The following is a 21,774-nucleotide window of genomic DNA, read 5'->3' on the forward strand; positions in this document are numbered from 1 at the left end:
TATAATGCTGCCTAGGCCATATGTGCACTAGGCTACCATCCATTAATGCCAATCAGATTTCTGTTAGCAAAAATGCTCTCCGGTTGCGATGGGTTACTGCAGTTTGTGTAGAGATACCATTGCCTTATTAACTTCAATTGCATATAAAAAATAAAATTAAAAAACACACAAACATACACAATAGGTTGCGATGTAAACACTAAACAAGACACTTAAAAATCAATACAAATAACAGGCAAGTAGAAGGGTTCTTACAGAGCACTCGGTTGTCATTTTATGAAGTGGGGAGGGGTGAAAAAACAAAAAACAAACAAAAAAACGACAAAACAAAGCATATCAGGTAAAGCAAGGGGTCCGGAAGGAGGTAGGAGGCGAGGTCCCTGTGTGGATGATACAGCAGCTCGCTCTCGGTTAGACGTTCCCACATAGTAGCGTTGGGATGTAACAGAGAACTCAGTAAGTTGAAGTTCCATTGGGTTCTAAGTAGTGTGATTGGTGCACAATGCTTTCAGCCTTGTATCCACTAGGATTTAGTGACGAAGATAATCATGGCAAGGATTTGATGGCTGGGGAGGGGGGGGAGAGGAGAAGGGAAGGGGGGGGGGGGGGGGGTAGGGAGGAGATGAGGTGGTGGTTGGAAGGGGGGGAGGTTGGATTGAGGGGAGAAGGAGAGAGAAGTGTTGGGGTGGGGGTAAGGGAGGTGGAATTTAATTTCTACCACTAAGCATTCGCTAAGACTTCAAGGTATAATCTAAGCCAGATCTTTTTTTTCCCAGAGAGAAACTTGGTGATCACGTTTTTCACATGATGCTCACGTTTGGTGCTCAATTATCCCTCCCCACAAAGATAGGTGGCGTGAGTCTCAGGGACTCTGCTCTGAACAACAAGAAAAAAGTGTCATTAGGAGCAGCCTAACGTCACATCAGACCGTCCCCAGGTTCGTGTTTCCTGAAGTGGCAGTAGGAGATCAGTGCTAACCTGCTGAGCAGGAATAAGGTCCATCCTCGCTTCGACTCCCTGGCATTACAATAGCTCCGGGAGACCTGGAGACCTCCTCACTCTCTGCTCCTCAACCCAGTCCTACATGGTCCTGCACACCTTATCCCAGCTACCCACTGGACTTTAAAAGGTAGGTCCCTCCGCCGTTATTTTCTTCCATCCAAACCTCCAGGTTAGACCCCCATGACTAAGCTACAAAAAGAAGACCCCTTTCTCTGAACCGTGGAGAACATCTCTCAAGCATCCTACATCTTCTTCTTGTACCTGGGTGGGCAGGTAGTACCCTCCAAACAACATCAGGCTTAAATTCAACATTTTAATTCACATCCCCACTTTTTGTAATTGTTGCGTCCATCCTCTACGTTTGCAAGAAAAAAAGAAAATAACTGAAAATCTTTTTTAAAAATTTGCATAGAAAAGTTAGCTTATACCTGGGTGATGTTACATTTATAACATTTATACACCCAGAGTGTATTTTTTAGACTGCCTTACTGTTTCGTGACTTTTTATTTTTGTTTCTTTTAAAAAATAAAACAAAATATCCACTCATATTTTTTTCTGTTAATCTAGCAAGTTTCATTTCTATAAAAAATGTATTAAATTGCTCGACTGGGTGTCTACACCTAACACCTCATTTTTAACCAGAAGTGAAAGTCGCCTTCTTGGAATTCTGCAGAATGTTTTTGGTCGAAATTCTTTACTTTGCAGAAATGCATTTTAGGGAATTTGATTTAGGCCAATTTTTATATTGTATTTTTTTTTTCTAAAGTGATCCTTAACACGATGCTTTATTTTAAGCACACCTTAGAAGATATTTGAATACATGCAAATAGGACCATGTAAGCTTTCATGACAGACACAAAATTGAACACCTTCTTAGTTGTGTATATTTTTCAAGGAAAAAAAAATGACACTTCCTACGCTGCCCCATATTTTTCTCAAAAACAGAACAACTTTTTAACCTTAAATTTTAGCATATACAAGTCTGACAGCCCCCAGAGTAACTTTGAGATGTTAATTTTATTTTACTAGAGCCCAAACTTGTTGTGACAGTGTTTGGCGAGTGTTGTGAGATGACCCTGTTTGTTCTAACACCCCATAACTGTTGTTATCCTACACATTCTGACTGATGTGCGTCTGTTGTGCGGTGCTGCTGCTGGTGTTGTTGTTGACGTTTGTAGGTTGTATGTTTATGTACATGCGAATTAAGTAAACCTTGCTTTGACACTTTGCAAATGTTTTAGGACAAGGCTAGAAATAGAACAGGCGCTGGGAAGTAGAGTGAATGGCCACCAACTTCTGAATTAAACTTGGGATGGGTTCCTGGACAGCAAGGGTTAATTGTCCTTGTCTTAGAGGTTGCATCTGTTCCATGTTTTACAGCCCCTGTTTAAACTAATCCCCAACTTAGGAGCAACAATTTAAAGATGGACTTTTTTTTCATTCCTTCAGAAATCTAGGGCCCCCCTTCTCAGCCCCCCTCTTTTCCTCCTTCCCCATCAGCATTTTGACAGAAACTATCTAAAATGTAACTTTTTGTGTGTGTGTGAGGTTTACACCCCTAAACACGAGCATTGCTGAATCACACAGTCAAGAGCAGCTCTTTGCACTTACGTTAGATCTGGGCAAGCCAAAAAGGGGGGCTGCTGGAGTCTCTCTCCATCCTGGTCCCATCTTAGTTCTCTCAGCCCCACAGTGCCAATAACCCAGGGACCCGGGACTTGTGATTGTCAGCCCTCCCGGTACAAGCAAAGGCTTAATTACAGTCAGTGTCCACCACGGATCTGCATATCCTATTACATACACTCAGAGTTGAGCTGAGAGGTCTGGGCGAGGATGCAAGTCAAGGGGGGGGGGGGGGGGGGAAGCTTTGAGTCATCCTAGGAGTGGAGAGAAAGACAGAGTCCTGTGCGAGATGAAGTAGTTCTTCTGAGATCTGGCTGCATGTGTTCTAAGTCCCCTTGCCCACAACATAAGCCCAGGAGGAGGACTAAGGCCAGGAGGAGAGATCGGATCCAGGAAGGAGAAGTCAGAGACAGAGAGAGGGGGAGAGAGAGGGTTCTCTGGGAGATCTGGGACAAGCTTTGGCGCCCTGCTTTTTAAATGGGTTCCACCAATGCCAACATTGTGCTTGTGTTTGATCGTTGTCAGAGTCTACGTGCTCCTCCTGAAACCACTCTGTCCATGAGAACTGGCGTCTGATCTACTCTTATCAATGAAGCAGGACATGATGGCGGATGGCCCCAGGTGTAAGAGGCGCAAGCAAGCCAACCCCAGGAGGAAAAACGGTAAGGACTTTGTTTTGGGGTGGGGAGCAATGAGGGAGGAAGCACCCCCTGTATTTTGTGTTCTCTTTCTGGAATTCCATGCCTTGCTTGTTGTTCTTGCTGTGGCTTTATGTGAACAGTTCAGGAGGATCTCCAAGTGTCAGGAGGGGTTGAAGGAGGACTGACTCCTCGTCTAGCTCTTCTTCAGGGAGTGTGGTGGTGCTGGTGGTAATGCTGGTGGTGGAGGGATGAGGGTCTCAGCTCGCTCGGGACAGGCAGGGCGTAGGGGTGGGTAGTACCTGCAGGCTGGCTCCTGGAGCGGCGGAGGAAAAGTTTGGAAGCAGTTGTAGATCTCACATAACGGTTTGTGCAGAAGGCTCAGGCAGTGCAGACCGCTAGCTTCCTTTCTTCTCTGTCCTCTCCCCCCTTCTCTCTCCCTCCGCTGTGAAGGCTCAGCTTACAGGCAGGGTTGATCGGCAGCACCACATAGGGGTCTTCCCTGCAGCAGCAGCCAGCCAGGCACTGAGGCTCCCTCCCAGCCCCAGCAGCAAGCCCCCCGAGCCAGCTTTGTCCCTTACTCGCTGCCGTCTCGTTTGTCTCAATGACCCCAGACCCCCTTCATGTTTATGGGAGGAGGGGGGCTGCACTGTAAGGGGGTTCTGCTTCACAGATCAGCCAAGGATTCTGGGGACTGAGTGTGTGTTTTTTTTTTCCTTTTCTTTATATATTGATATGAAAGTGCTGGTTCTGGGCTTAGGTTGCAAGCTTGTGTGACTGGGCTTGACTTGGAGGAGCAGCATATGAGGGGGGATTCCTGGCAGCCTCACCCCCGATCACCAGCCCCAACACCTCTCCCCTACTTCAGCGAACTTTTATCATCACAGGCAGAGACAGATAGACTCTGGTGGACAGTGCTAGCTTCTCTTGACTTGACTTGTACCATTATTTCAGAACCCCAGTTTTTTTAAGGTTAACCCTTCCTTCTCCTCCATTCACCTACGACTTAAAACTTCATGGTGTGGTATTTGCTGTACTTGTGTTGCCTCCTACAATGTTGCTGGTGGTGGTGGTGGAGGTCTTGGACCATGGGGGAGAGAGATTTGGGGGGGGGGGGGTAGCTAGCCCCCTCTCCATTGATATCTTTGTATATCTTACTCTCATTGAATAAAAATTACATCTAGGCATAGAAGCCTGTTACCATTATTTTCATGCCCCCTCGTCTGTCAGAGCTTAGGGTGGTCTCCCCAGCAGTCCAGACCTCCCATGGCAAATAAGACTGACTTTATAACCTAGGCTACAATTACATATAACGTTGCTGGTCCACAAGACCCTCTTATTAAATGCCCTCTATTGATTTTTTTTATTTTACTTCTAATCGATATCTGTATGTTGGAGGGGGCATCTTCGTTCTTTCTTGCCAGTTTTTGCAAGGGCACATTGTTGACAGTTATACTGCAATTATTTATTTTGCCCCCCAGTGTATTAGATTAAAAATGCTCAGAACTGCGCCCCTTTTTCTACCTACTTTGCTAAAAGTTAATTCCACGTTCAGTACCTCTGCAGAGTTTTAGCTTGAAGATTGCCTTCACCTTGTGTTCTTGTCTCATGTCATGTCACATGCTTTTGTGGTTGATGATCTGCAATCATCCTTTTTAGATTTCCTCTCTCCCTCCTAACCTCATAAAAATAGTCTGCTATAGATACAATGCTCTAGTGTAAGGTGTTATTAAAAGATGTTTTGGAAGTCACGTTGCAAGTCAAAAGATGAGTTGAAACACACCTGCGAGTGTGGCTAAATTTGTCACCACTTTATACTTGCCTGCCCTGGCAGGACAGAATGAGAGGTGCAAACGATGCAAATGACTAAATTCATTACTTGGTGAAATGGTGCAAATTAGTGTATTACTATATATATATATATATATATATATATATATATATATATATATATATATATATATATATATATATATATATATATATATATATATATATATATATATATATATATATATATATATACACACACACACAGACACACACACACACATCACAGATGCTGTTGCCTCCACTGCTGCGGTTTATTCTCGTTGCAAAGCACTTAGCCAGTATTTGTGTCCCTTTTGTCTGGATTGCACAGAGTATACATTAAGCCCTGTCCTTAGGGAATTCTGAGGTTTTTTATCAAAGACCAAGTGATCCTTTTTTTCTATCCACCCCTCTCTAGGATCTCTGTAGAATATGACAGCACCGACTTGTGTGACTGTGCTGATAACATTAAATATATAGCGATTGTTATCAACAAGCAACAACAACGCACACACACACAAAAAGTCATATCCAGAAGCTCTAACTCAGCACAGCCGTGATAAATAGGGTGAGTTACACAGGGGGCGAAATCAATGAACAACAGCAGAAAAAATAGCAAACAGGAGCCTCCATCATAAGCAAACAGTAAAGATAGACTATGGGGGGTTCAATAGACTAGAAATGTAAGGAATTAAATATCACTGAAAGGCTGGAAGGAGGCAAGATCTGAATCTAGGCTTTTAAAAAATGACCAGTATTTTTTTTTAATCTTCTCTGTTGTCATTGATCAGAGGTGTTAGGGAAGTATAATAATATTAATGGTGATGTGAAATGAACCAAAGGTTGCAGTTGTTCAGGTGGCTACCATGTAAAATGTCCAGAGTGGGATTTTGCTGCTGCAAAGTTTCTCAGAGCAGTCAGGTGACTAGGAGGCTTCACATTGTTACTTTGTAACTTGTAGAAGGAAAAAAAAGAACGTTGTGGAGATTCCATAGGAAGAAACTGATAGAGGATCAGGAAGTGTCAGAATGCTGCACCTTGATAGCTACAATGTAACTTTTTGTTTTTTAGGCGATAACTATTGTAATTATTTTGCTCTCTTTGACACTGGGGTGAATTGCTCTTATTTGAATTAGTCGGATGAACTGTAGAAAAACACCCTAAAGCCTACACTCAGCAGTGTGTCTATAAAGTTGTGCATCTGTATGAGAACACTAGTGACAAACTCACTTTATCGTCCATGTTGCCCCTTCTGCAAAACTTTACTTAGAAAACTGCGCAGTTTGTCTTTTTTATTCTTTATTTGTTTTTGTTTCATTTTCATTCTTATTCATGTATTTATTTATTTATTTTTGGTTGGTGTTTATTTGTATTAGTGATTTACCTATACAACATGGAAGGCTGGTTGAACTCAGCGTTGCCTGGGCATGTAAATTGCAGGGACGTTTTTTATGCCTTTCTGTGGGTTAGGCTTGTTCATTGCAGCTCAGATATTCGATCCTGTGTGTGTGCTGTATTGATCTTATGGGTGATGCTTTGATCTGAGGATGTTTTGTCTTCCGTTTGTGCCACATTTGGTAATACATTCATATCCCCCTCTATCTAGATATCTTTTCAAATGTTCATTCTGTTTGACAAGAAAGGGGGATATATATATATACTTCTCTTCAAAAAGAAAAAAATTTGGACTGCAAAATTGTCAGGAGATGTCCCTCAAAATGTAAAGAGTTTATTGCTTGTAAAGTCAGGTCGAGTATGCATCAGCTGCTATCACGTTTCAAATAAAGAAGTCATCAATATAACTATGTAAATTATGTAAATTGATGTAATATATATAGATAGGTATATCATAACAAAGTTATAACACAGTGTTATGATACGTGTTACATTCGCATTTAGAAATTTGATATATGCCTGGGTGTGATAGATAGATATATATATATATATATATATATATATATATATATATATATATATATATATATATATATACACTTGCAATGCAATATATTACTTGCAATATATATATATATATATATATATATATATATATATATATATATATATATATATATATATATATATATATATATATATATGCACCCAGGTGTCTTAGCATCTTTCTGGAGGTCCCTGTTTTGTGAAATACCTCTTAGTGGTGATTTTGGTGGCAGGACTCGTTGATGATCTGTTTAGTTGGGGGATCCAGTGTCCTCTGTGTACAAAGCAAGCCTGGCGAGTCATTAGGAAATAAAACAATTATGACACGGGGGCAGTTAGTGGGGGAATTGTGCAGTGACCCTGCAGCTTGGCCAGACAATAGCCCCGCATTGAGGGGACGTGCTGGGGAATATACCCCTTAAAACAGTTCCCTTTGACATGTGTGCTATTGAAGGTGCATTCTCTCTCCCCTGGTGAAAAGGGGGCTTTTGTCCCCCCTGCCTGCCTGCCCGGTGGCTTCCCAAGGTAGCCGCTTATTTTGTGCCTGTCACCCAGGGAAGAGAGAGGCAGCGCAGGTTCACTGTGTGACAATTGATTGTCTTCTCCCTGATGGCGTTCATTTACATGTTTATAACGACAATGCTGCCCCTCACCACTGTACCATTCACTGAGACATTCCCACAAGGGGACAATTGTGTGAATAGCCCGGCCAGGAACACCTTCCTCCCCGGCTCGGGATGCCTCTTTACAAACGGCAAGAAAGGGGCTCAGATGAGGAGCTAGGGCAGGAATAGCCTAGGCTAATTAATTAATTGATAGCTAAAGGTGCATTGTGAGGGTGATCTGCCCAGGGATTGCTGGGGCATCACTCACCACTGCCACAGGCTGGGTAGATGGATGGCACACTTGTATATATATATAGCACGCACATAGGAGGAAGCAATTAAGCAGTTGTCCTGTAGATTTGTAGATTCACATCATGAATCTTTTTTTAGGATATTTGTAGTTGTTACTTAGAAAGAAACACACAGCACTCTGGCAACTAGATAGTTTTGTATACGTTCATATGTTTCTCAGACATATAAATACACAAGTCCAGGGCTTGTTTCAGACATAGTTATCAAAGTTTCTATTTTTTTGTCCATGTCACAGAGAAATAGGTAGAGATGGGTGATAAAGTTTAAAAGTAAGTGGAAAATAGAGCAGAGAAAGTGAAGTGTTCCACTATTTTTTATTGGTGATGTGCAATTGTGACATTGCTGCACACACCTCTCTCTCTCTCTCTCTCTCTCTCTCTCTCTCTCTTCTCTCTCTCTCTCTCTCTCTCTCTCTCTCTCTCTCTTTTTTAAAAACTATATTGTTACATTACTTAACTGATAAATTATTTTAAACAACACACTCTCTCTCTCTCTTTGTCACACACTCATTCATGCACCTAACACACACAAACTCTTTCTGTCGCACACTCGCATATATATATATATATATATATATATATATATATATATATATATATATATATATATATATATATATATATATATATATATATATATATATATATATATAAATACACACACACACACACACACACTGGATAACTAATGGATTGCACTCAGATGACACAATTCCATAAGACCCAACATGGATTTATGAGGCCCCCTGGGGACAGGACAGGGGAGTGGGGAGTTATAGAGAGGAAGTTATTGCTGTGTCTCCTGGGTGTACACACTGACACACACACACACACACACACACACACACTCCACACACACACACACACACACACACACACACACACACACACACACACACACACACACACACACACACACACACACACACACACACGTACACACACACGTACACTCTCACACACTGAGACACACACACACACTGACAAACACACTGACACATACACTGACACATACACTGACAGAGCCAGTAGCGTTCCACACAGTAGCATTCCTCTTGCACTGTTGCTGCTGCTGCACCGTTAGCTGAACCTCTGACACTGTGGTCCTGTGGATGCCTTAGGTACCATTTCACTTTCGTTCACATCAATGCTGACCTGAATGCCTTTCATATCTGATCCGCTGTGTCTCTCCCAGTAAACATCCCCTGAGGGATGAACAAAGAAAGGAACTCTTCTTCTCCTTAATCACAATTCAGCCCTTTCACCGCCGGCAGGGTACATTTGCATTCTGCAACAGAAAGCCAAGATGAAAAGAAAAAAAAAAAGAGTCAGATTGAAGGGGGGGGGGGGGGGGGGGGGTGTGAGCAAGGGGTGTATGTAGTCTGAGTAAAATAACTTAGGTGTTTGTAGTTGTTTGTCAGGCTTCCCCTAGTTACAAGCCTTATATAGCATCCCTGGCCCCACTGACAGCCAGATAGTGTTACAACAGGGGACTATTCGTGGCCTTTGCTAGTACTTCAGGCTAAGAAGAGAAAAAAAAAGTGTCACAGACAGATTAGTCAAGCCTGGTCGACCTGCAGCCTATCTAGCAGCTGGGGCACTACAATTCCCAGCATGCTGTGCCAGCCCCAGGGTGCTCTGGGACATGTCACACCACATCAACCATAGTTTCACTTCTGCTGGAGGGGCTCGAATGCTCTCAGCGCAAGTTAGAAATAGGTCTCGGCCACTATTGCTTGCTGGGAGTTGTAGTTCCTTTTTAAGATAAAGGAATGCTATGGTAGATATCAAATGTGGCTAATTTTTCCATTCTCGGAAATCTATTTTTATTATTATTTCCTCTGCTTCTAATGCTAGTAAGTATTGCCAGGTCATGCTGGGATTTATAGCTCCCCAGAACTTGTAGGATCACTATTATCTTCATTGCTAGTTGATTGTTCATAAACTTCAAGGAAATTAATACTCACCAAAACTTCAGGGAAATTAATACAAATAAATAAATGTAAAAGTGTAGGATGGTAATCAGATGCTGCAACACTTTTCCGGTGAGTTTGTCAGTGTCCACATGGATGACGCCCCCAAAAAATTATTATTATTTTTTTTTGAGTGCAGCCATTTTGAATAATTGTTTATAGCCTTCTGGCAGGCCGCGGCGACAAATGCTGCAGGCTGTCAGCAGCTTTACGCTGTTTCCGGAGACTGAAACGGTAGCCAGCAGACTTTCCACTGTATATTACTCTGCAGCAGCAGTATAAATGAAAAAGTAAGCAAGACTTTTTTTTTTTTACATTGGTTGAGTCTGCGCTACAATATTGTGGCTCCTGTCCAAAAAAAATTATTATTATCTTAAAGTGAAGTCCAATGCTCATCCTTTTTTTTTTTTTTTAACTGCTGAAGGCTTTTTACAATTATATTTGTGATTTGGGTGTAAGGTGCCTGTTTGTCAAGTGAGAGGGTGTGAGTTTCTCTATGTGGATAATGAGCAGGAAATATCTTTGATTCACTCATCTATGCAGCGTTTCAGATGAGTAACAAAAAAAAAAAAAGGAAGGAAAGCCAACTCCATCCCCCCTCCCCAAAAATACACAGAAGCTCTGGGATATATTTTTACTTTTAATGAGGGGGTTTATTTTTAAAGGAATCCTGAGTGCGGGGAGTATTTAAGCTTATGGCAGACAGAGCTGTCAAAATTTTTAGGTTTATTAAGAAGATTTTACATTTTGCAGCTAAGTTTGTAAAGGGGGGGGGGGGGGGGGAGTCGTTGGTAGTGGTGGTGGTTGGGGGGGGGGTGGATAGGAATGGGGGGTCCAGAGTATAACTTGCAATTGGCAATTTGTTCACAATTCAGCTTTTACAAAATGGTCTTCCTGATAGTGGCAGTGACTTGATAATAATAGATTAATTAACGAGAAGGAGTTTTTTTTTTTATATTTCAGTTTGAGATAAGCAATTTCTTCTTAATGGATGGCATTTACAAGTGATAATGCCCTTTCCTGTCCTGATCAGGGAGTCTTTTCTGCATAAAAAAAGGTGTCTTTTGTGTATGGCAGGAAAACTCCAATTCTCAAAAATAGCTTCCAGGGACACTGCTGCTGATCTTCTGCCTATCCATCACATACAATATTTTATTGGGCAACGACGGTGTTCGCAATAAACCGTAACAGCCTCCTTATATATCTGGAATATAAATGTCTATTTTTGTAACATTTATTTTGCATAGTGTATGGTTAAAAAGGTTAATACCTGGTAAGAAATAAAATAGACCTGTTAAAAAATGGTGATGATCTAGATGGTTTGAAGTGAAAACCAATGACATTTTTAAGGACCGGTAGTTTAAATCTGGAACTATGTTTGTACAAAAAAAAAAAGTACACAAAAAATGTATAAATAAGAGATAAAAAAAGAATAGCAAGTTTCGTAACAGTTTTCAAAAAGTCAAAAAGTATCGCAAAAATATTACCTTTCAATTTATAAATGTACCCTGTAGGTGAGTAGTTGAGGCGTTTACAAAAGGCGAGAAACACCCCCCTTCCCTTCCTTTTGTTAGTAATCTGTTTGGTAATAGTTAATGGTTTTATGTTTTTACTTTTTAGCTTAATAACTGAGAGGTCTCACCTGACAGTTTCTTGCAAAAACCTACATTTTACGTTTTTATTTTTAAAGGAAAGGTACAACCTCTACAGTACAGTTTAGCCTGCAACCATGTTTTGCTCCACTTACTTAGTACAATATAATATTCCTTCTGTTAAGTAACACTTTTGTATAGTGATGCCTGTTTCTGGTTATTGGTGATTTTGTTCACCCAGGTAGTGTTGCCTACAGTGCATCCTTGGCGTTCTTTAAACAAAAACAAAAAATAGCGAGATGTTACAAGTTTTAAAGAAACATGTGAAAAAGATTTGTGATTCTGTTCCCAGACGATCCAGGAACATTGGTACAAAAAGGGATTATCCCTACACCTTCAGCCCCCCTCTCTTCTATCCCCATGACCCAAGCGGTAGAGGATTTAGGCAGATTTAGTTCAGTAAACACCTTTGGACACTTGGGGAGGGGGGGAGGTTGGGGGGTTGCAGGGTTCAGTTTGCAAAAGGGAGCCTTTTGTTAAAGAAAGGTTTTACTGGGCAGCTGTGATATTAACCTACAGAGCAATGCTGGAGAAACTGCTTAACTCCCGGTGAATTAAGTACTTTCACTCAACAGATAAGATCTGTGTTTTATTGAGGATTTTTTTTTCTTTCAAGACCCCCAGACTTGATTGTTTCCAAAGAATTAACATGCCAAAAAAAAAAAAAGGAAAAAAAAATCCCTGGTACAATGCTAAGACCATCTCTGTACCCCCTGAGTGATGAGAGGCCTGTGATGCAGGAGAGATCAGTGGAGATGTGGTCTTCCCAGCGGGGGTAAGGCCAAAATAGAGACCCACATCAGAATCCAAACTTCACTTACTGGATGTCATCAGACTTGTCAAAATAACTCACCCGCCCGCCTGTTTCGCCTGCAACAGAGATGTAACATGTTCTCCTTGCAGGGCTGATGAAGCCCGAGTAGCAATCTACTTGAGCACAGAATTTCCTTCTCCTTCTTTGACTCTCTAAACATATGTTTCACTCAACCAACGGGATGGAGCAAAAAAAAAAAAAAAAAGAAGAGCCAGTTTTTCACTCACAGAAAATGTACGCTATACATAGCAGCCTTCTAAGTGGCTGCAAGTGTACATATGCTATAATTAATATGTATAAAATGGTATATTATAATTATCATTATTTTGTTTTGCGCATTTATAGAATGCCAAAATCTATCGCAGCGCCATGCAAAGCGGAGACAACAGGGGTGTGGAACAATATTATTATAATAGGGACAGAATATGTACGATGCTAGGAAGGAGATTTATGGATGTGATGTGAAGTGCAGTGAGGTAATCGGTGTTTACTTTAGATATAGAATTGTGTACGGGAGGGAACTGCTCTACTTAAGATTGAACGATAAAGTGACGGACCAGTTGATATCCCCTAAACTAAGGCAGATAGGTATGTAGCTAGATAGATCATGAGTCGACAGTCAAACCATGGAAAATCGGTACCAAGGGGATTTTTAAGTATGGGCCTAAAAAAAAATCAGTGCAGGAAGCATGTATATGGAATTTAGGAACTGGTCTGTCCAATCCTGTAGCCAGCAGGCAATTTTTATGAGACAGCTCCATTGTCAAAAACTCAAGTTAGGTGCCTGCTGTAATTTTTAAGAAATCTTGGCTATCTGACTCTGACTGAATTGTGCCCTGCCCCGGCTTACATTTGACTTACTTGATTTTTCACATTTTTGTAGCCCTGGGACATTTTCCTCAACACCTAACAGAGGGCAGTGTAGTAGTCACAGCCCTCATCATCCCTCAAGAAGGGACAACCTACTGACCAACCACACTTTCAGAAAGGCTTTGGAGGAGGCACTTTAGTGAAGGTTGTGGAGGAGGCCAATTAATATACCTGGCTGTGGGAGGGAAGGCTACGCAAACACCGGGAGAACATACCAACACCGTACAGATGGGTGTCTTCAGTAAGAATCCAACTCGCTCAGGACTCTAGAGTGCTAACCACGTCTCCTACCTCCTTAACCACAATTATAATAATAATTATAATAACAGCATTAGAAGCGGATAGCGAGCCTGTAACATTCATGCAAAATAATTAATCAACATCATCATAAAACAACAGAAACAAGAGCTCTAAGCAAGCGACTTGAATATTTGTGCAATTGAAAAGCACACGTACACCAACGCAATCAGAAGTATATTTAGCATTGGCAAGCCAAAATATTGCCAAGTTCGCCACAAGGCTTTTTGAAAGTAAAACTTTGATTGCTTTTGAAAGTTAAAGAGAAGCAGAACGGCCATGGGTCTGTGGGAATGGGTGGTATTTGTGTGTAATGAGTAGACTTGAATGAGGTAGATCTTAAGTAAAGGATCAATCAACCTCTTAGGCTGGTCATAAATCATACAATCTGACTGTACAATCTTTTCATGATCTTAAAGGTGCCCATTAACAGTGCAATATTATCCGCAGATGCGATTATTTGATCAGATTGGCGGGATCGTAAGTAATTAGAAGATCATTGTGGGCTGTTCTTATAAACGGGTCAATTAGGCCACTTACCTTGTTCAGGTACAATTGTAAAATCCAACATTCCCATCAACAAAATTCTCTATTCCAATTGACCATAGAGTTGTTTCACGTACTGTGTGGTTTTCTGTACAATTGCATCGTAAAAATCAGATTGAATGATCGCATCTAAGGAAAATATCGTACCGTTAATAGGCACCCTAACGTGAGTTGTGTAATAGGAAAAGCAACAGACCTGATGCAGTTTGGACATAGAATCAGAGCCAGTTTGTCCACAAGGCAAACCTAGGCAGTTGCCTAGGGCCTGAATAGAGTCTAGGGGCCCAGTGGATGCTAGCCCCCCCCCCCCCCCCCTCCCAACCTCCAAAATCTTATTTAAAAAAAGCCAGGTGATAAATAGTGGTTGGCAAAAACTGCTATCTTTCCTAGAGCCCCATTTCATATTAATCCTTATCTGCGTAGAATTCAAGTACGACTCTACAGTACATAGACCAGGTTAGATAAAGTTTGTACAATCTTGTATAGTGTATGGCCGATGTTAGAAGAACTTGTATTTTCTGTGAGCGTAATGCGAAGACTTCTCTGTCTCCAGGTGCAGCCCTAGTGTTATCTGTGCTGTTAAATATAACCCCGTTTTTTCAAGTGCTTCGCCTGGCATTTGTGTACAGGTGTTGATTTGGCATTTGAAAGACAATTTCCTTATTTAGTTTGGAATAGCAAGTATCACCGTGGGAGCAGCCAGTTAGGTGCGAACGTGCAGACTATGAGACATGACAGGAGGCAAGGTGTCTGTTATGTCGTTGCACCTTGTACTCAGACAGCTCCCCTTTGTCACAACCTCCTGGTGATCTGACAGCACACCGCCGATCAGCCTCCCCGGTAGGTGATGTAGCAGTTTTCAAACAGAGCTAGCTGAACACGCAGAGCGCGTTTCCAAAATTCAGTGTGACAGGGGCTGTGCGGTGCCAGCGTGCGGCTCAATGACTTGCGCGTGACGTGCACAGCTGAGGGGTGCCCTATGGCATAGAGGGGGTTAATATGGGGGGGTATTTAACGTGACCTCTCCCGTTCCCCGCCTTAATAACGTAACAGGCACTGCAGGAGGCGTTCAACCACACGCATTCCTCTCTGATCCAGCGGATCTTACAATCTAGCATTTCATACAAGCCAGCTTAGGCGACCACCAGGTCTTCTTGCTAGAAGTTCGTTTGGGAGGAATCCCTGTGTCAATATAAGAAAAACTTGCAAGAGAAAGGATCCAAGTTGAGTTTGGACTCAGAACTTCGGGTGCTGCAAGGCTTCCATGTTAACCACTGCACCTCAGCGCCGCCTGCGGAATTTTTGAAGTATTTTTGGTGACAGAAAAAAATATTTTCTACCTAGCAAGGCAGAGTCGTGTTCCTGTTCCTGTTACTGCTACACATATATGTAGTACTGGCCTATTTTCTGCAAGGGTTTGGAGAACGTTTCTGACAAGTAGACGTAGGTAGATCTGTTGTCCCTCATTAGATGTTCTGACCACTCAGCTATGAAGAGTTACGCTAAAGTTTTGATTTGTCGAGATGTTCTTAACTCATCACATTGTGGAAAACCGCCTCTGGAAGAAGTATCGTTCAAGTTTGAATTGGAAGTTCTCACTTCAGACCTCATTGATCAGCTGTGGGCTGTCATCTTGAATTTTGGGACATAACCAACAGCAGGTGTAGGTGTCTATCTATGACCTGTTGTTGGTTTTATACAAATGTCATAACACTTAGACTTTAACAGGAACTTTAATCAAGGTTCGAACTTCGCCCCAATCAGTAGCTGATACCCCCTCTCCCACAAGAAAACTTTACCTTTTCTCAAATAGATCATCAAGGGGGTCTGTATGGCTGATATTGTGGTGAAACCCCTCCCTTGGTGTGATGTCATGACCATGGTCCTGACAGTTTGCTGTCTGTGAACCTCATTGCATTGTGGGATATAACAGCTTTTTCAAACTGCCAAGCAAGCAGTATCTCCCTCTGCGCATAGAACTCTCAGTAACGAACATTCTGTACAGATCACCTAGCAGAGCTAAAAAATGTCACCACCAGTGATAGATTTCAGAATGTTAATAAGGGAGAGGAAAGATTTTACAATGGGCTAACACTGACTAAATAATCTATAAATTAATATTGTAAAAAAAAAAAAAGCAATTTTATTAATAATGGTATCTTCACTACAGCTCCTCTTTAAGTGAGTTAAGGAGTTCGTAACTGCTTTGATCGTTGCAACAATGTTTTCCGAATGGACTGTCTCTTGTGACAGCCGTTCGCTGTGGTGAGAAATAACGTGCACGCGTGTCGTTATGTCACCCCAAAACTATGAACAATTCACTGTCCATGTGCAGAAATTATATTCAACATGGGAGAAATGGCAGCGCATCCTAAGTCCAGGCCGCATCTGAAGTACTACGCTACATCTGTTTTGAATACAAGGTGTATATGTTGCCTTTAGGGGGCTCTGCACGCCTCTGTAGGTAGTCTCCCCTGTTGTCTATAAAAAAATGTGTAAACCATTTTATGGCTACGGGCTAGCTTCTCCCAGGCTATACAATTGCCTTTGTGTTAATTAGTTAGAGGCTAGGGGTCCCTTCCAATAGGATGGCCTCATCGCAGTGAAAGGGTCCAGTACGAAATACTTTGCATGCAAATTGTTTTGAAAGGTAACATCTTCCATTAATGTTAATTTGGTGCATCTGATTTGAATGCAAGATGTGTACCCGGCCTATAATTAGGCTCTGCACACCTATGCTGGTAGTCATTCGGATGCAGCTTGCTTTGGGAAGCGCTGCCACCTCTCCCTGCTGTCTAAAAAATTTGAGTTTATATTCAGCTGAGCTTCCTAAAAATGCTGCATATTCCAAAGTCAGATGCCCTGTGTCTCGTCATTATAATGGCCTTTTTGGGATTGTGTCACTTCTTGGACCCGCTAGAGATTTTCTCTCGAAAGTTAGCCAATGTCAGGATTTGTCACCTAACCAGCGGAATAGTCATTCCCTTCTCTTCACCACAAACAAGGGGGAAAAAAAGAAAAATAAGGACGCTGGCTGACTGGTTGTTGTAGAGATGTTCCATGCTGTTGGCAAATCTCTGCATGCAATAATGAGCACTTCATATGACTGCAAGTCCTCCTTAGCTCTTGATAATATCTCATACACCATCCAATTATTGCCATCCATGGATCTGTTGCATGGATTATGGAGATCAGAATGTTTTTTGGTCTGTGTAAAAATCCCAGTAAACACAAATGACATTTGCACAAACCTAGTGTTTTTAACTTAGTTGTGTGGAGTGCAATGGATGTGGCCATCAAAAACCAAGAAGGTGCCCCACCTCAAACTACAACCAAGCCTCCAACCTGTGGAGGACACATTTGTGGAACCACAGCCCCTCTTCAAGTTTATGACTGCAGTCCTATTCTACAATGAAAACATCCAAAGTTGTACATATACTCCAGGAGATAAACCTTGGGAGTAGAATATCGATTGTTGTCTCTCACCTCCTTCTGAGGTTATGGCCAGGCATCCTCTATGCCTATTGGCTGCTGCAGAACCCAGCAACCACCACTCCCCGTAACAAAGCATAGAAACTAACTGCAGTCATTCACACCAAGTTTATGTCCTGTTTATTATGTGTATTAAACTTATGGGTGGGGCAACAAACAATCAATAACCAAAAAGATATCCCAGCTATACACTCCAACAAAACCAGAAAGAAAAAAAAACAGAATTACTAGTTGCATACATTTAAAAGTTATGGGAATCCCCAGTGCTGTCAAGTTTATGTCTGTTACTCCAGTCCCATCTACAATAAAATATCCAGAATCCGACTTACATCGTAACTAATAAAGAATGGGAGCAGCAGAGAGAAGGGTACCTGGAGGAAACCCTCCACCTCATTTGAAGTTCAGTGTAAGTGAGACACCAGCTATGCTGCAGAACCTGGCTACCATTGCAACTTGTAGCAAAGCTTAAAAAGGAACTTTAAAGGAAACCAGAGAGGAACGCTTTGGCACAAAATAAACATATCCCCCGATAGATTTTACAAAATAAATACTATACCTGGTATTTTTGCCGCTCTGGTGTGCCGTTTTTTTTGTGTTTTACTTTACTAAAACTCCATGCAAAACACAGATCATCAAAAAAGAATATTATTTGGTGGGCGGTGTGTAAAATAAAATCGCCATTTCTAAAAACCTCTTATGACTAACAAATCTAGATAAAAAAAACAGTTTTCAACATATCATAGCTCATTCCTCGGCGGCAGCAGCAGCTCCTCCCATCTTATCACAGCTGTCTGTGATGCTGTGAATATACTGAACAGGAAATCAGAGTCAAAAGGGGGCAGGCTTGAGCTTGAAAAGACATCAGAGAATACAGACTCAGCTATAATGATTCCTGAGCAAAGCCAGACTGAATGCTCAGTCGGGGATTTTATCAGGGCTGCTAACAAGCAGGCTGAGGAGTGAAGAATGAAACAGAGAGCATGGTAGGTGTTTTCTCTAATGTTCCCACTGATATATATGGTAGAATACATTAGGGTGCTTCGTCTCTGGTTCACTTTAACCAAGAAACCTCATGGAACTTCATTCTAATCAGTAGCCGATACCCCCTTTACCACGAGAAATTTTTACCTTTTCTCGAGTAGATCATCAAGGGGGTCTGTATGGTTGATATTATGGTGAAACCCCTCCCACAGGGTGATGTCATGACCATGGTCCTGACAGTTTGCTGTCTGTGAACCTCGCTGCATTGTGAGAAATAACAGCTTTTTCCAACTGTCAAGCAAGCAGGTAATATCTCCCTTTGTGCATCTCTCAGTAATGAGCATTCTGCACAGATCACCTGGCAGAACTAAAGATGTCACCAGTGACATCAATTTCAGAATGTAAATCACAGAGAGAAAAAACATTTACAATAGGCAATTACTGAGTCAATCATTTTTAAGTAAATATTTTTTTAAAAATAAGGAACTTTATTGATTATGTTATTTTCACTACAGTTCCTCTTTAACAACAGATGGTAGTGGCCACCAACTTAGTTTATAACTTATGTATGGGGAGCGCAGTTAAGAGGGCAACCAAATACAAAAAATGAAACCCCAGTTAAAACTCTTGTCAATCCTGCAAAAATATATACCACAAAATAGAGATAATAGTTACAGAAATCGCCAATTGTATGGAGACCACAGCACCTTCCAAAAGCTCTCTCTGTAATGGCCGTCCTATTTATTTTTCCAAGGTCTAGTTAATCCGTCAATCGATCTTTTGACTTGATCTGCCGTAACCTCCTGAGCGGTCTGGACGAGCTCAGCTCGTCCATCACCGCCGGAGGCTGCCGCTCAGGCCCTGCTGGGCCGATTTCCACCAAATAAAGTGCAGCACACGCAGCCGGCACTTTGCCAGCCGCGTGTGCTGCCTGATCGCCGCCGCTCTGCGGCGATTCGCCGCGAGCAGCGGCGAAAGAGGGCCCCCCTAGCCGCCTGAGCCCTGCGCAGCCGGAACAAAAAGTTCCGGCCAGCGCTAAGGGCTGGATCGGAGGCGGCTGACGTCAGGACGTCGGCTGACGTCGATGACGTCACTCCGCTCGTCGCTATGGCGACGATATAAGCAAAACAAGGAAGGCCGCTCATTGCGGCCTTCCTTGTTTATTCTGGGCGCCGGAGACGATCGGAAGATCGCCTCCGGAGCGCCCTCTAGTGGGCTTTCATGCAGCCAACTTTCAGTTGGCTGCATGAAATAGTTTTTTTTTTTATTTAAAAAAAACCCTCCCGCAGCCACCCTGGCGATTTAATCAGAACGCCAGGGTGGTTAAATGGTTTTTATGAAATCTTGGATCTTATTAGCAATGACTATATAACGTGCCCTTAGTTGTAGCAGCGTTTCCTGGATGCCCGACTTGCACGTCCCAGTGAGGCCCAGGCACCGCGTAAGCTGGCACTGACTGTCTGGTTCTGGAAGAAATGCCATCTGTCAAGTCATCCAATAATGAAGTGTTATGTTATTTGTAGGAACAGTCAGGCAGAAAGCATTTCTGCTGAAATAAAGTAAAAAAAAAAGAACAGGATATTAATGCATGTTTATTCTTGAAGACGGGTGATCAAATGAGGCCTGCTTATAGATTGAGGCTGTACCTAGTTACCTCTCAGTAGAGGAACTTCATCCCAATCAGTAGATGATACCCCCCTTCCCACAAGAAATCTTTACCTTTTCTCGAAAAGATCATCAGGGGCTGTGGGGCTGATATTGTGGTGAAACTCCTCCCACAGTGTGATGTCATGACCATGGTCCTGACAGTTTGCTGTCTGTGAACCTCATTGCATCGTAGGATATATAATCCATTTCATTCAATATATTACGTTCATTGCAGTTCTTCTTTAAATAGGCACGGGGCAGATTGGGCAAGGGTCTTCATAGCTTTGGATACCATTAAACTGATTCAAGCTCCAATGGGGCAAAAGTAGCTGTCGCCCCATAGCAAATTTACATCAAGGGGCCCCAAGATCTGCTGGGGCCCCCCAGGTCTCCCTCTGAGCTGCTCCTGGGGCCCATGTACTGTTTTTGGCAATACAGCAACTCACCTGTCCTGCTGCTCCATTAGTCCATGTGCTTTCACCTACATCCTCCCAGGGGCGCCTCTTCTCAGTGACCCGGTGCATGTTATCATGTTATGAGTCAGATCACAGAGAAGATTCGGCCAATGAGGATGAAGATGGGGACAAGTGAGTTACTACCCTGCCAAAATATCTGCAGGGGCCCTGGTGGGAACAAGTCAGGGGGAGACCTGGAGGGGGGCCTTAAGGGAATTGCCCAGGTTGCCCCATGGTAGTGCCCGTGCTCTTGGTACTCCCATATATGATGACATTTTGGGCCTGGCACAAGAGTACCACATGTACCCAACTGACAGTGAGGCCCCATTCACACTTAAAAGCGCAAAATGCCGGCGGTAAGTTTTGCAAGAGTGATTTTTCCGCGATTTAACGCGGAAAAATCACTGGACACTGCAGCGATATTTCCGCGATCGCGTTTAGCGCTTCTATAGCACTGAAAAGCGATCGCCGGGAAATCGCCTGAAAATGGTGCAGGCTACGCGTTTGCGTTGGACGATTTGGCGATTAACGCAAATCGCCCAAGTAAGAACGGGCCCATAGGGTATTATAACACTAGCGCTTTAAAAAGCGCTGGCGCTTGAGCGTTTTGCCGAAATTGCCGGCAAAACGCTCTAGTGTGAATGGGGCCTGACTCTGGATTTTGAACAGCAGTAGAAAGGAATTTATAAGCCTTCTACAGAAAACAAAGATTCTAGAACAGGCTGGTGTAATACTGAACAGCTAATGGGAACTCTAGACGGGATGTCACAAATCACTAATAACTAAAAAGTAAGTTTTTGGTGCTACACCCAAGGCTGATAGGGAAGTGTGGGGGAAGGGGGAGGGGGGTAGCTGTTTTTCATTAGGCAACTCATTGCATTTGTTGTTTTATACCTATTGGCCCATACTCACGGGCTACAATTGTCGCCGCAGCACGCGCGTGTTGCGGCGACAGGTCGCCCGTGAGTATGAGCAGTTGCACGGGCGCGCCCCCCGAACCGTCACTCGTCGCTGATGTCGCCAGGCGATTGGCGCGGTCAATCGCCTGGCGACAGTTGGCGCCGCAACTCCGCCGCAACTGACGATAGTCCGCGTGGGTATGCAGACTAGCGACA

At 42.7% G+C, this 21,774-nt stretch overlaps 1 protein-coding gene across 5 annotated transcripts in view; it reads left to right on the forward strand.

The window, feature by feature from the left end:
* Positions 1–733: 733 nt before the first annotated feature.
* The window catches only part of ZEB2 (zinc finger E-box binding homeobox 2), a 209,097-nt gene continuing 188,056 nt past the window's right edge, over positions 734–21,774 (forward strand). For 2 of the 5 annotated variants that reach the window (XM_068245861.1, XM_068245862.1), the window contains exons 1-2: positions 735–1,129; positions 3,151–3,287. In XM_068245861.1, coding sequence (XP_068101962.1) covers positions 3,215–3,287 — 73 coding nt within the window. In that variant the 5' untranslated portion in view covers positions 735–1,129; positions 3,151–3,214. Of the gene's footprint in view, positions 1,130–2,871; positions 3,288–21,774 lie in introns of those variants that run through there. The other 3 variants (XM_068245859.1, XM_068245863.1, XM_068245860.1) reach the window with 3 other exon arrangements.

Source organism: Hyperolius riggenbachi, chromosome 7 (assembly GCF_040937935.1).
Source record: "Hyperolius riggenbachi isolate aHypRig1 chromosome 7, aHypRig1.pri, whole genome shotgun sequence".
NCBI classification, from domain to species: domain Eukaryota; kingdom Metazoa; phylum Chordata; class Amphibia; order Anura; family Hyperoliidae; genus Hyperolius; species Hyperolius riggenbachi.